The sequence below is a fragment of the Mesoplodon mirus genome, assembly GCF_964341445.2.
Source record: "Mesoplodon mirus genome assembly, chromosome: 4".
In the NCBI taxonomy this organism is placed as follows: Eukaryota; Metazoa; Chordata; class Mammalia; order Artiodactyla; family Ziphiidae; genus Mesoplodon; species Mesoplodon mirus.
Window position 1 is genome coordinate 125,585,706 of NC_138979.1, and position 16,295 is coordinate 125,602,000.

The following is a 16,295-nucleotide window of genomic DNA, read 5'->3' on the forward strand; positions in this document are numbered from 1 at the left end:
AGGTAATGTCTGGGTATCAGAATAAATAAAAAAACGCTCCACGATTGTGAATGGGAAGAATGATGATAATAAATGTGTTTATTCTTCCCACAGGAAACTTTTATTGCAAATCAAATCAAAATAGCAATGGGATTTTTTTTTCTGGAAAACAACAGCATAATTCTAATCAATAACATGTTTCTGGAAGAAAAAACAGGCGAGAACATCTAAAAAAAGAAGAATGCGTGTGGATGGGGTGAGGAAGAAGACTGAGCCTATCAGATACTAAATTATAAAGCTACAATAAATTAAACAGTAACATCTCCACAAAATTGATAGACCAATCAATAGAAATGAACAGATAGCTTTGAAACAGCTTAGTATTTGATAAAGATAATATCAAATCAATGGGAAAGATATGGATTATTTAACAAATTATAGAAATAGACTATTTTCCAACATTCAAGGTGGTTCCATTTCTCATTCCATAAATCAAAATGCATTCCAGAAGGAATAAAGAATTAAATATAAAATAATTACCACTCCAACCAAATACTTAAAAATCTAGAAGGAAATGTAACAATATTTAATTGATTTCAAGACAGATCTCTCTAAGCACAGCAAACAACTGAAGAAATTAAAAAAAAAGATTGAGAGATATAATTACTACATAAAAATGGGTTGTTAAACAACCTGAAGTTGTTGAAAACTGAAAGCCAAATGACTAACTAGGAGAACTCCCACAATAAATACAAAAGTTAATCCTTAACACATACACATACGTAAAAGAGCTCTTACATATAAGAAAAATTCCTAAATAGAAAAACAGAAAAAGGACACTAAGAGAGAATTTAGAAATTTTTTACAAATATATGAAAAATATTAACCTCCCTAGTAATTAAAAACTATAAATTAATGAGATACCATGATTTGCCCCTCAAATTATAAAGGTTAAGAAAATGTCATCAATATCTTTTGCTGGACGGGCTGAAGTTATACAACGGTGGTAGGATTAGAAACCAGTACTTAATGGAAAGCAATTTTATAATATATATGGCCTGAAATAAGTCCTTATGTTTTGACCTAATAATTCTATTTCTAGGAATCTATTCTAGGGCAAGAAATTAAAAACAACTCAAATGTCCAAAATCATAGAACTTGGTGCCATAGAATTTTTTTTGAAGAATATCAAAATGGCTGAGAAAATGCTAATATAGAGTTTTTTAAAAGACATAACTTACTATACATTACTATGATTCCAGTTTTGTAAAACAAACAAAAATCATACATATATCTATCAAAAAGAAAGACTGAAAATATATAAAGAAATGCTAACAAGTCTTATGAATAACAATAGTTTTATTTTTCTGTTTTATATTTTCTATAATAACCAAAGAAATTATACATTATTTAAAAAAACTATTCTGAGAAAAGCTAAAAACAACAAAAACCAGTTAGGAATGACAGGAAATGAATAAAAAATTATATTTTTCTATAAATTTGGTAGTAAAAGGCAAGAAAGGGATGTACTATAGCTTGAAAGGATAGTAACTGAGGAAAGTTTTGTTTTGTTTTGTTTTAAAGGCAGATAACAAACATGCTTATGGTAAGAAAAGTAAGTAGAAATACAAGATAAAGAAGGGATAACTTTTTGAAGATCCTACAGCAGGCTGAGAAAGTAGGAAGCAGAAGTATATAAAGAAAAACAGGCTTTTCTGATGAGGAAAGTGAGCAAGAGAAGATGGCTCAATACAGAAAATTTTAAAAGACGAAGATGTAAGGCCTATTTGTTTTGATGTGGGAAAGGTCTGAATCATCTTCACTTTGCATTCCTGTAGAATAGTGATGGCGGGGTGAATGGCTTGTTACAAACTAGTTTCCCAATTGTCAGAATCACTGGATTTAATTAATGAACATATGTGACTAACCTGTGTTAAAATGTGAATGTGTGGAGGAAGAAGAAAGGTTAAGAACTACTGTTCTAGCAGATTGTCTTTCACATAGGTCAAACCTTTGAAGTGAATTCTTACGAGGTTAGAGTAGAGATGACCTTTTGACTATAATGCCAGGCTTGAGGAACAAAGAAGTGATTTATAACAATTACTCTGAGAAGTAAAGTAAAAGTGAACAAGGGATAAAAAATCTGCCAAACAGCAGAGATGGCATTGTTGAAGTAAAGGTGCATGAATATACAGTAACTCTCTATATGACACTGGTTTGATAATTTTCTCTAGTAATGTACTGCTGCCCAGGAGTAGAAAAAGCAGATGTTGGGAATGATTCTGATTAGAGAACTGGTTATGGAAATATATACACACACACACACACATATATATTATATATATCTATATATCTATATATCTATCTATATAGATATATAGATATAAACTTAAGCAGAAGAACAGTTTTGAGGGTGCAAGATAAGGCATTTTAAAAATGGTTGACAATATGTGAGTTTGCTGGACAGAAAGGTAAGTGGAATCAGAGCTGGGTGGACAAACTGACTGTGGGAACAGGAAAAGCAAAAAACTGAAGACAAAAGTATAAAACACCAGTTGAGTGTTTATTATTTATAAACAATCCAAAGATACCAAACATTTAAATGCAGCTGTACGTTTTTCTAAAAATGTTATTTCTAAGGTATATATAAATGAAAAACAGTTTCTGCTCAGAAAGTTATAATTCAACAATACAGTATTATTCACACACGAACAGAGAAATATCTGACAGGTGCCAGAGCTAAACCTGAAAATTTCCCAACAACTTACCACTGTCTTGAGTCCAAGTTCCTAAGTTCTCTAAGTAGTTTTTCATTTTTCTTCAGGAGATGAAAGCTCCTCCTAAATAGAGAGATTTATAAACATTTTCATCACGTTTGCAGTGAATGACATGACAGTTCCGGAAATACTTTCCAGTCTACTCATGCAACTCTTATACTTTTCTTGCCTTTTCATACTTCTAACACAAAGGAGAACAAACCCTAAAAAAAATGTAAAGAATATATGTCATTATTTCTACCCAGGCCCTCATACATTTCTGCTAGTGGGTCATAATCTACTGGCCATTTAAACGTTTCCTTGAAGATGCTGTGAATTTCTCAAACTCATATTCAGGAAAATGGATAAAAATACTTATAGGTTCCTTCTCAAGAGTTTCATAAAAATATGTGAGAAAGTTGTTCCTCATGAGAAATAAAATATTCACAAAATCTAAATCATTGCCAAATAAGGATGTGTAATCCAGAGGGAATTTGTTTTTTTTTCTTGTTTTACATTATATGTTTTTTTTACACTACAAAGCAGTGTGTAAATTTTACCAAATACATTATATAGGTGCTAAATTATGTATAAATTATATTCATGAAATCAATGCTTGCTGTGGTAAAATATAGCTTCCCATCTTTAATTTTTCTCAAGAGACAATGTATGGACCATTCTACAGCAAAAGAATGAATTTATATTAGTGGCAATTACCTGTACGTGGACATACCATAAGGCAAACTGTTTTCCTGATATAACATGGCTTTCCCATAAGGCAGAGGATACGCCCTTCTAATAAATGGAAGGGTTTAAACCAAGTAAGATTATAAACACTAGGTAAGCAAGTAGAATTCCAATTCAGTGCTTCATATGCATTTGAATTACTTTAAGATTTATTCATCCAGTGATATCTGAGCTCTCCTTCTACTACAAACTGAACAAAAACAATACATTCAATAATGCTTCTTCTTCCACTTCCCTACAGCTTTTAGTATCATAAAAATTTTAAAAATCAATTTTAAAGATAAATTTTAAAATATATTTAAAAATATTAATAATGCTTTACACTAGTGTACAATTTTAGTATTTTATATACATTATCTAATTTAATTCTTACCATCATGTGAAGTGGGAGTTATTTCCTCAATTTGCAGACTGTAACCCGAGGCTCAAAGTTTAAGTGACTCTCACCTGGATCTTCTGCTTTAAGTCTCATGCCTTTTCATTTAACTCCTACTTAACTTACTTCAAAACTCTGTGTGTGTATTGCAAGTTTTTAATGAGGTTTTGCAATATGCATAAGAGAAAACAAAATTTTAAAAAATGAAATCCATGGGCTTCCCTGGTGGCGCAGTGGTTGAGAGTCCGCCTGCCGATGCAGGGGACACGGGTTCGTGCCCCGGTCCGGGAAGATCCCACATGCCGTGGAGCGGCTAGGCACGTGGGCCATGGCCGCTGAGCCTGCGCGTCCGGAGCCTGTGCTCCGCAACGGGAGAGGCCACAACAGTGAGAGGCCCACGTACTGCAAAAAAAAAAAAAAAAAAAAAAAAGAAATCCAGATTCTTTTCTTGATTTGATGCTAAATCCTGAGTTAATTTCTCTGATACAAACAAGAAATGATCATATCGCTGTTTGTCTAAAAAAAAAGTTAGGCTATGTGCCATAATAAGAAATATACATTTGGGCTGTGTCCCCAGTTTTTGACACAGAGGTCCTAAAACCCTTGTAATTTCCTGAGTGCTGGAGGTGACAGGAGAGGCTTACACAGACCTCCTAAAACCTCTGGAATTTCCTGGGTAATAAGAGCATCTTTTGTTCTAATAAGGTGACTCCTGGTGGTGTCCTGGATAACTTCAGGATGGTGCCTCATCACCAGAAAGAGCAAGCCATGATTAGGATCTTAAAACTTTCAGCCCCACCTCTGGGGAGAGAGAGGAACTGGAGACTGAGTTAATAATCATGCCTACATGATAAGACCTCCATGAAAATCCCTAAATTATGGGATTTGGAGAGCTTCCAGGTTGGTGAACACATTCAGTGTGCTGGGAGGGTGGCACACTGCAACTCCACAGGGACAGAAATTTCCACACTTGGAATCCTTCCAGACTTTACCCTATGTACCTCTTCATCTGGCTGTTCATCTGTATCCTTTAACTATCTTTGTAATAAACTGATAAATGTAAGTGTTTTACGAATCATTATAGTTAATTTTCAAACCCAAGAAGGGGGTTGTAGGAACCTCTGATTTACAGCCAATTGCCCAGAAGTATGGGTGACCCAGACCTGCAATTGATGTCTAAAATGGGGGGCAGTCTTGTTGGTCTGAGCCCTTAACTTGTCTGTGATAACTCCAGGTATTGTTGAAACTGCTTGGTGTGAAAAACTCACACATTTGGTGTTAGAAGTGTTATAAGAAAAAAGTTTTTCCTATTAGCTTACATGAAGGTTGGAAAAAACAAGATTTTTTTCAATTGTATGAGCTATGAGTTCTAAGATAGTTATACTAGTCATTATGAAAATGTTAAAATTAATTTATTATATTATCTTTTTATTCCCTTGAAACCTGATTATGACTCAGTAGACTCAAAAAAAAAAAAAAAGAAAAGAAAATCTGCCCACTGGTCAAAGAACTAATTGGTAGGTAAAATTTAGCGAGGGAAAGAACAGAGACTAAAATGCTGATCATAAGATGAATAAGACTAATATTTTTTAAAAAAGGAAAAATTTCTCCTTTATTCTTACCTTTTGTCCCAGGAATTCATTCCCAATATACTAAGAAGCAATCTGCAATAATAAAATGCTGACTGAGGTTTCTGAGGTGTTGGTTCATCTTGCTCCACAGCTTTCATGTTTAAGTCATTAAAGTGTTTCTCAACAAATTCTTTTTCCTCTGTATGCTGCTTAAGGATAGCGTTAATAACATCATTTTCCTGTTTTTCAGAAATGCACACAGGCTGTGGAGCAGGAATATTAAGTGAGACTCCAGTCCTCTGTAAGCATTCAGGACTAGTTACACCTAAATACTGCAAAAGCTCGTCAAGAACATCTTCTTCATCTCTTATCGTATCCCAAGTTGGTACAGTTTCTCTAAATCTTCTTCTAATCTGGAGGGAAACCCCATCTTTAACTGTTATATCTTCTAAGCATTCATGAGATGTAGAAGGCTCTTCTGGCTTCTCTTGGTGAGACAACGAAAGTATAAGAGATGTAGGTTCTGACAAACCACTTACAAGAGGTGGTCCATACAGGATGGCAGAATCCCATGAATATTTTCCAGAAAGATCACGTACTATAATCCTGACATTTGAATTGGCTGATGCAAGGCCAGCAGATAAACCTCCTCCAGGTATACTCTCTTCAGATCTGATCTGGATACAGGACACTAAGGTTGTATTGTTCAACACAAAGAACTGAATATTTGGACTCTCAAAGAGTTCAGGAGAAAGTTCAGTGCTTTCACTGTAATGATTGTCGTGATTTTCACACACCTGACTTGTTAACATAGCAGGACCACCACTCATTGGATAATGGCCCAAGTGATTTACCAGATGTGTAATAACAGTACGGGCAGCTATAGAGATTAATCCTTGTTGCATTTGAGTTTTCACTAGAAATAAAAAATATAATAAGTGAGTGGGAATACTGCTGCTTCCTAGGAAGTCATATAAGAATGAAACATTAGACAACAAATGGGGATTCCATCACATTATCAAAATCACATTCAAATATTTGAGTAAATATTAATATTTTCAATTTAGAGTATGTACTACAAGAATGATAATGAAGAAGAAAACTGTGCTTTGATGAAGTTTTGTTCATTTTTATAAGAAAGCCCTTTTTGAAATTTTTGCTTATGGATTCAAAATTTAAACTGAATGTACATCATACCTTCAAAGAAGGTTCAAAAGTGTTATAAATCACTTGAAATCACTTAGCACCCAGATTAAAAAGTCAATGAAATCCAACTGATAAGCTTCTTATATTATGAGGAGATTCAGAAACATAGTTTGCAGCATGCCTTAAATAGCATTTAATTATGGCTTTTATGGATGATGTAAAAGTGTCAGAAAAAAGTGATCTTTCACTAAACTTTAGGAGTCAGGATCAATTTAAATAGTGAGTCAGTGTAGCCAGCATATGCCAAGGAAACTTTATTTTAAAGGAAAAAATATTTTATGGCCTCCTTATTTTTCTAAGGCATTAAAGAGATCAGGAGCATATCTATATGAGTAACTTAAAAAAAAAAACATAGGAAATGGTAAAAAGAGAAAACTCAAAGAATATAGTAGCAAGAGGCCTGAAGAGGCAAGGTGCCTAATGTCACGACCTGAAGGAGGAGGAAAAAGGAGGGGAGGGTGGAAAGAAAACAAAGAATACAGAAAGAGAGTAAAGGGAGAAAGGAGGAAGTGCAGATAGATAATAACTTGTCCAAGCCCACTAGCCAAAGACTGCCAGTGTGATTCTACAGAGGGTTGATGAAGCCACTTATGTAATGAGTGGTGTCAGGAAGTGGGGACAACTGGGTTAACTTGATACTTTTCATCTAGGAGGTGGGAGGAGAGTTGTCATTAGTAAAGACATACTAATCATTCATGTTAGGACGTTCAGTTGTGTGTTTGTGTGTGTGTTGATAGTGTTCTTGTCTGTCTTATATACAAGGTTACAGAATAATCATGTCTCTGTATTGTTCTACCACAGTGATATTGTCTGAGCATTGTTATATTCTGAAAGTTAATCATTTGGGAATACTATGGCCTAGCTACCAGAATAAATATAGATTTGAAAATGTCCTGATGATCAAAGTATTACCTATATGAAATAAATTCCTTAATTTCGAGTGTACTTTGTGATGAATTTCAGTAACTATATAGAATGGTATAACCACCAACGCAATCAATATATAGTAAAATTCTCACATCAAAGGAAGATAAATTTTATTTTATGTAAATTATACCTCAATAAACTCAACTTTATAAAATTTATAAGGGAACTAGGATGTGCACTGCTGATATGATTACTTAAAAAGAGGCAAGAAAGAGAACAATGTTATATTTTTGAAGCTGTAGCCCTCAAGATTCAGAACCGACACCACTGGGTACAGGCAAAGAGTCAGCAACAAATCAGCTGCTATGCCATTAATACCAATAACATCTTCTCCATTATTCCAACTCTAAAAAAGAACAGTTTTCTGTGGACTTTGGTTGATTTTGAAATGTTACTGAGTGTCAAACTTTTAATCTTCCATAATCAAGTTTTATTTTACATATATGTATATATAAACATTTTTCAGTTTACTTAAAAAGTTCCAATTACATTGAGCTGTTCTTTGATGATAGTATGGCTAGCTCTGAAAATGAGCTATTCAACACTAGATAACAACACTAAATGATTAACCTTAATTCAATCCTACATTTTCAAGACCTATTATGGTAAAGTAAAAAGATATGCCACTGAATGATGAGAAACAGAGGGGTGATTTGAATCTAGTGCCTGCTTTTGCTTCTCTAATTATAGCTTAGATTTTAATGAGTGTTCACACTGTAAGAGGCCTTGCAGATAATCTAGCCAATACTTCTCATTTTGCACTTGAGAGTTCACAGAAGTTCACTGATTACACTTAAAAAATAAATTTAGATTTCAGAAGTAGGTAGAAGCATTTTCTTTCCTAAGCTGCTTCTCTAAATTCAGGATGTATATATATATGTATATATATATATATTTATATTTATATTTATATTTATATTTATATATTTATATAAAGGGACAAAAACCTCTCAACTTGTTAATTTGGCAGTTAGGTTTATTTAGATTTATTTTTGAATCGTAAGCTACAGAACATACACATCTTTCTTCTATATATCTTAGATATAAAGAAAACATATGAAATTCTCTAATGTAGAAATTCAAAATGAAATTCTAAAATAAGCAGCCTTGTGAGAAAATGCAAAATGAAGATATCGATGCTTCTAGGGCTTTGTGTAACTAGCATTCATTTAAAAAAGTCTATTCAAGGTTGTCTTTTCATATTGTCAGATTAAACAAACCCTACAGCATTTGCAGCAAACCCGTAATTACTGATTATTATGGCATACAAAAGCAGCAAGACATAAAAAGCTGCTGCAATTCACCGCACTGTAATAGAACATGCAGAGGAAGTTAATTTTGGCAAATGCTTTAAATATGAGCTTTGCATAATATGTATAGGTGAAACTATAATTAAGACAGAATGAATTCTTTGGAGCCTCCTTTCACTCTGACCCTGCAAATGATGACTTTTTGCTAATAAGACTACTGCCATTTGACAAAAAGCCAACTTCACTACCTTGCTTTATTCTTTAGTAAATTTAATAATTACAGCTACTCCTGCCAATAATTCTCAAATCAGACTTGTTCAATCCAATACTGAGCTTATTAGGGACACTCTATATTTAGAAATCTTTGGCCAAAGAAGTACTTGAAGATGATGAAGCATGCCTTAGACAAGGGCACAATGATTAGCCATTTCTGCCACATTAAAAAAACCCCACAGCATGTAGTCACTACAGACCACAGAATCACCTGCTGCTAGCTCACAGCTGTTCCTGAAAGGTTCTGTATTTATCTGGTCCTTAATACCTTTAAGAAAGTCCAAAGGGAACAACTTTAATACATTTAGAGAATAGCACCCTACAGAGTATTTGGTATCAATATAAAGCTCATCTGTTTAAAACCTTTACACCTTTCTGTCTTTTACAGTGACTGTTAATGGCACAGTAAATTTGCATGAAATACATTAAAACTTCCCTTTACATAAGTAAACTATTTATTTCACTGTTTAAGAAATACACTATCCTGCCCTGAATCAAACTTTATCATTTTACACCTTTAAAAATGCAAAAAGCAAAGAATATTTTCATATAACTTTGTCCTTAAGTAAAATAAACACTGTATTGTACTATGCCAAATCTAAAGAAATAATGATAAGTCACCTATATCAATTGTCTGAATTATTTTTCCTATATTCCTATTTCACTTGTAACGTGTTCTAGACAAATTATCAGCTATTTGTGGTCAACCCAAAACCCTAGCCCTACTTCCTTGATGTGTAACTTTATATCTTCACTTGCATTCTATGTCATCAATCCATTACCACGGCCACATCTTAAATGTTTTAATCATTTATAACTATTCTGCCTTTAAAAATCAAACTCTTCCTTGATAGTTTACCCTTTGACCACAACCTCCTAGCCTCGTGATTTCCCGATTTTGTTTTGTAGAGCCTGGGAGAGGGCTGTTGCAGATGAATGGGAGAGAAGTCAGCAGAATCCCTGCTGCAGCTCTACTTTAAAAAGTTTTACAGGGCCTCCCTGGTGGCGCAGTGGTTGAGAGTCCGCCTGCCGATGCAGGGGATACGGGTTCGTGCCCCGGTCTGGGAGGATCCCATATGCCGCGGAGCGGCTGGGCCCGTGAGCCATGGCCGCTGGGCCTGCGCATCCGGAGCCTGTGCTCCGCAACGGGAGAGGCCACAACAGTGAGAGGCCCGCATACCGCAAAAAGAAAAAAAAAGAAAAAAAAAAAAAGTTTTACAAAGTGGACTTCCTTGTGAAATTTATTTGAAGAGGTTCCACTACTTAAAAACTCATTTAATAAACCACTGTCCTAACATACTGATATGCTCCGTGGTTCTCAACCTTGGCTGCATATTAATCACCTGCAAGGTTTTAAAAATCCCAGCAATCCCAGATCAATATATCAAAATCTCTATGGATGGGACCAGACATCAGTATTGTAATATGCAGCCAAGGCTGAGAATCACTGTTCTAATTTGTTATTAACAACCACATCTACTTTCTGACTCACTGCATCACCTCTACTTTCTTCCAGCTTATTACCCATTTCCTAGCATCAGTTCAATCCTTACCAACCCTAGATTCTATAACTAAACCATTTTTCAATATTCTGAAAGCCATTGTTCCCCTGTATATCTGCCAGATCCACCTTACTGAATGTTGACTGGTGCAACCAAAACTTTGCAGTTTCCATTTTCTACTAGGCCCTCAGTAACTTCTGTCAGTCCCCTTAATTTACTCCCACCTTCTTCTTTCTGGTCGCAAAAGGGCTAATATTAACACCTAATCTTTCCAGCCCACCTCTCAGGAACTTCACTCTATTAATGATCCCTTTACTACCTTCCTTCTCAGCTTATCATTGAGTTTAACTCTTTAGAACTCCTTTAATCCTGAATAATCTATTAACTTATCTATTGTTTTATCATTTTTCTTTGCTTTTTTAAAATTAAAAAGTCAAGCTTTTTTAAAGAGCACTTTTGACAGATGGCTCTACTTCCTTAACTTCTGCTTGCTCTTCAACCCACAGCCATCCACTTCTGTCTCCTACTTTTCTGCTGAAACTAAAGTAGATATATTTGTCAGTCTTTTTGTACTTGATATCTCTATCATTTAATACCATTGGCCAGTCTTTAAAAAAATCTTTCTCTTCTCTTTGTTTCTGAGAAACTACTCTCTCCCGGTTTTCCTTCCTTTCCAACTTCTTCTTCTCAGAATACACACACCCATGTAAATACATATTCCTAACAAAGACCCCTCTGCTAAGACCTAGATCTGCATGTACAATCAACTGTCCACTAGATCTCTTCATATGAATATCCAACAGGCACTCTAAGCTAAACCATTTCCAATACTGCCCTCCTGATTTTCCCTCCTAATCCTCTAAACTTGCTCATATTCTTAGTCTAGTTTAGAGAAAATATAACCAATTTAACCCTTTAGCAACTCTTGCTTGGCCTATTGCAACAGCATCATGATTGGTCTCTCTGATCCTGAGTTAACCACCCTAAAATCAATCTAACTACTAGAGATCAGCAAACTTCTTCTGCAAGGGGACAGAGAGTAAATTATCTTCACCTTTATGGGCCATGCTCTCTCCGTCCCAACTACTCAGCACTACTATTACTACACAAAAGCAGCCACAATGACACATAAATGAAGAGCATGGATGTGTCTCAATAAAACTTTATTTACAGAAACAGGTGGCAGGCATGGGCCATAGTTTGCTGACTCCTGTAAAATACTACTGTCAAAGTGGTCTTAATACTAATTTTATCATGTATATCAGTGGGCCCCAACCTTTCTGGCACCAGGGACCAGTTTCGTGAAAGACAACTTTCCCACGGATGGGGGGTGGGGTGTGGAGGGATGGTTCAGGCGGTAATGGGAGCGATGGGGAGCAGCAGATGAAGCTTCATGTGCTTGCCCTCTGCTCACCTCCTGCTCTGCGGCCCAGTTCCTAACAGGCCGCAGACCGGTACCAGTCCGTGGCCCGGGGGTTGGGGACCCCTGATGTATATCACCTCCTTAAAACCCTTCAGTAATTGCTGGGTTCCTCTGGGCTACCCCTGTATCTTGAATGTACTTTTGTTTTAATATGTACTCATATCATAAGGTTACTTGTTTACATCTTTCCGTTTTATCAGAGAGTAAACTCTCTGAATGTAAAAACAATGTGGTTAAAAAACTTACCAGAATAACTTAGAAGTATAAGGGGAATGTCATCACATATAATCTTAGGAATTGTGTATCTGAAGTTGTTTCTTAAACTAAAAATGAACTTAGCTATAACATACATGTCAAGGTAAACAATTACAAAGTAAGATATATTATCCTCCAGTATTTCTACCCAGGCCTCAAATCATACCTTGGGAGAACCCAAGCAACAATACTGTCCTGAAGGGAATTCATTTTACCTTCTGTTACTGGCTGGAGTTTAGAAGATCGTTCCGAATCAGGAGAGTGCAGAGGTTCAGGCTCTTTTAGGCTTTCCAAATGCATAAAAGGATCATAATCTACAGATGCCAAATCAGAGAGGCTTAATGGAAAATACCTTGGATTGCTAAAACACTGAGATCCATAAACACACCCATGTAATACCTGAAAATACAGGGGAAAAAACATACCAAGTTTTCCTTTTAAGTGAAAATAAATAAAGAAAAAGGAGAAAACAAGTCAACTGCTAATACAAGTACATGACAAAAATTTTAAATATTTAAACACTTAGCTCTTCAATCAAGGTAAAATTTAATCTAAAAAAGAAGAATGAGCAAAAGTTAACTAATGATTCTCATATTCAACAAAGACTTCTTTCAAAATTTTGCAATGAAACAACAGTGTCTTGTGAGAAGTACTTTTTAATTATCCCTAGGTACCATAAGATAAATCTATGTTCTTAGAAAACACCTAGCTCAGGGTTTCCCTGGTGGTGCAGTGGTTAAGAATCTGCCTGCCAATGCAGGGGACACGGGTTCGACGCCTGGTCCGGGAAGATCCCACATGCCGCGGAGCAACTAAGCTCGTGCGTCACAACTACTGAGCCTGCACTCTAGAGCCCACAAGCCACAAATACTGAGCCCATGTGCCACAACTACTGAAGTCCGTGTGCCTAGAGCCCGTGCTCTGCAACAAGAGAAGCCACCACAATGAGAAGCCCACGCACTGCAATTAAGAGTAGTCCCCGCTTGCTGTAACTAGAGAAAAGCCCAAGCACAGCAACAAAGACCCAACGCACCCAAAAATAAATAAATAAATAAATAAGTAAATAAATAAATAAATAAATAAATAAATAAATTTATTAAAAATAAATACCTAGCTATAAAACAATGAAAATGTAATACTAAGAAACATTATTTCTTTAGGTTTTAAAAACCCTTGGTTACCAAATAATAAAGCAAAGAAGTTTACCTTATAAATACAGTTGAGGACAGATTTTTCTATTTTATCATTTTCTGCTCCTGTAGCATGGACTGGTTGGAGCAGTGTCTTTAGAGGTAAGGCCATGATCCAGTCCAGAAGGCACAGAAGTAAGGATACCACCAACTGAAACAACAACAAAAAAGATCATTATTATTGTAAACTCATAAAATAAGAGTTAAATATTTAACAGAAATTCACCAACTTATCTTTTGTTTTCCAAAATGTATTTCAGGAACTATCAACTAAGTTTCACCATTAAATTTACCTAGACCTAAATGATTTTAAGATGTATATGAACATTACTGTGGGTTTCTCCCTTATATTTTAGGGCAAGCAAGCACAATGAAACCTTAAGCATAATAAAAACAGGAACATTAAAATTATTATTATTTTTTAATTAATTAATTTTTGGCTGCATTGGGTCTTCATTGCTGCGCACGGGCTTTCTCTAGTTGCAGCGAGCGGGGGCTACTCTTCGTTGTGGTACGTGGGCTTCTCATTGCAGTGGCTTCTCTTGTTGTGGAGCACGGGCTCTAGGCGCGTGGGCTTCAGTAGTTGTGACTCACGGGCTCTAGAGCATAGGCTCAGTAGTTGTGGCGCACGGGCTTAGTTGCTCCATGGCACGTGGGATCTTCCCAGACCAGGGATCGAACCTGTGTCCCCTGCATTGGTAGGCGGATTCTTAACCACTGCGTCACCAGGAAAGTCCCCAAATTATTTTTAAACAAACATAAAAACACTGAGCTTAAAAGACAACAGACATCAATTAGCTATTCTTACGTAATGCACAAGAAATGGAACACAAATGAAAGGTTTTAGTTCATATGTATTACAATCATTTCCACATTTCTTTTCTAATTTAACACCTCACTGAGCAACCTGCCAGAAAGACTATCTTAACCACTTTCTGATACTGTTACTAATTACATTAAATGAATTTTTCTACCGAACATGTTTAAACTGATGGATGTTATAAACAAAACACTGTTATCCAAAATGTAGAGTAAAACAGCAGTATCTATGTGGTCCATTTTATTGAATAAAGAATCACAATTAGTACCATAAAAGTGTCAATCAAGTAGCAATAAGAGATACACTGATCTTTAGAATCAAAGACCAACTCTCCAACTCAAAGAGTAATGCTGGCCTAAATCTCGCAACACACCCTCCAAAAGAACAATAAAGAACAAAAAGAACCAATAAAATATCACAAAACCCACATCCTCAGTATAACCAGGAAACAGAACATTCAAAATTCAATTATCTGTGAGTAGAAAATACACACAGCAAATCCAACAAGCTTTTACCCATTCTCGCACTGCAAGCTCTCATGAAGAGTGAGGGTAGTTTGGGTAAGCTGTAAAAGAGAGAAAGAAACTAGGTACAAACCAAAAAACCAAGCCCCCCAAAAAGGTCTACCCTAAGTGTGAGAATAATGAAAAACATGTACTGGTAGATAGAGTACTGAGTAGAAGGAAAGTATTTAAAAGTACTGCAGGAAAGGTAATACTTTGGGGGAGAAAAATGTTAAAAGAGAATGGAGAGACACCTTGTGGAAAACATAATGTGAAAAGAAAAGTCAAAAGAGAAATTTAGGACCTTGCAAGATTTTTACAATTTTTTAAAACTGATGGTTCTGTAATTCCTCTCCAACCTTAGTGTCATACAATAAAAACACTATACTTTATTAAACTGCCAGAAGAGGGAGCTCTTGAAATAGGAATCTTATAAACTACCCCAAGCCACCAACCTTGTCCACAGAAATGCAGATACAGACTTCATCTATAAAAAACTACTATAAAAAGAAAACAGAAAATGAGAATCTTAAGCAATTCAGCTGATGAAAATTCCTGCCCACCAAAACCAATAATGAAGCAGAAGAAAACTATAACACAACCTTCTAATCTAAATTAAATATTGTCAAGTAAGCATTTAGGTATAGGGGACAACGAAAATCCCATCTTAAATCAGGAATTTTAAAAACTAAGAAGAAATAGACCAAAAAGGGAAGAACTGATTCAAGTCAGGAAAGAAAACTAAAAAAGGATGAAATGATATTAGAAATGAAGCCCAAGTTATAAGATGCCTAAGGAAGAATAAGTTTGAAAAAAATAAAAAGAAAATTTAATAAGGGGCATTGAATAAAGAGAACAAAAGTGAGACAAAGAAAAAGGTAAAAAATGTCAGAGAGAAATGACTGGAATGGGAGACAGAAAAAGAATATCCTATTCACTTAAATGTGGAGTCCCCAAAATCTACATATTGACAAGGCCTACCAGATCCAGGACAAACTGACCTGCAATAATCAACTCTAATACATATCCAGGTAAAACTTGAAAAGTAAGACCTAAAAAAAGAAATATGTGTGTGTGTGTGTGTGTGTGTGTGTGTGTGTATCTCCTTAGAGCCTCCAGGAAAAAAGATGAAATAACTTACAAGGACAAGAGAATAAAAATGGCATCAGATTTCTCAAAAACAGTATACAAGCAAGGCAACATTAAAAAAAATAAAAACCTCAAGGAAAATAAGTGTGAACCAAGGATTCCATATCTAGCCAAACTACTTTTCAAGTATCTTGTTGTTACAGAAAAAATTTTATATATGCAAGAGCTTAGGGAATTCTGCATTCATGAGCCCATCTTGAAGAATAAAGATGAGCTTCATTTAACAAAGAAGTTGACTGAGGAACTTCAGTAGAAAGTCTAACAGTGAGTATCTGATATATTTAGTTATGGATCTAAGATTTTTAAAAAATGTAGAGATGAGTGTAGAAGAATCATTTGTTATATGACATATGCTAAATGTTATGTGC

General features: G+C 35.3%; 1 protein-coding gene across 7 annotated transcripts in view; it reads right to left on the reverse strand.

Moving 5' to 3' along the window:
- Positions 1 to 16,295, reverse strand: part of RALGAPA1 (Ral GTPase activating protein catalytic subunit alpha 1) — a gene marked incomplete at its 5' end in the record, with an annotated part of 228,244 nt that overhangs the window by 69,633 nt on the left and 142,316 nt on the right. For all 7 annotated transcript variants that reach the window (XM_082620173.1, XM_082620170.1, XM_082620172.1 and 4 more), the window contains 4 exons: positions 2,748 to 2,819; positions 5,481 to 6,345; positions 12,481 to 12,664; positions 13,472 to 13,606. In XM_082620173.1, the coding sequence (XP_082476299.1) occupies positions 2,748 to 2,819; positions 5,481 to 6,345; positions 12,481 to 12,664; positions 13,472 to 13,606 (1,256 nt within the window). The remainder of the gene's footprint in view (positions 1 to 2,747; positions 2,820 to 5,480; positions 6,346 to 12,480; positions 12,665 to 13,471; positions 13,607 to 16,295) is intronic.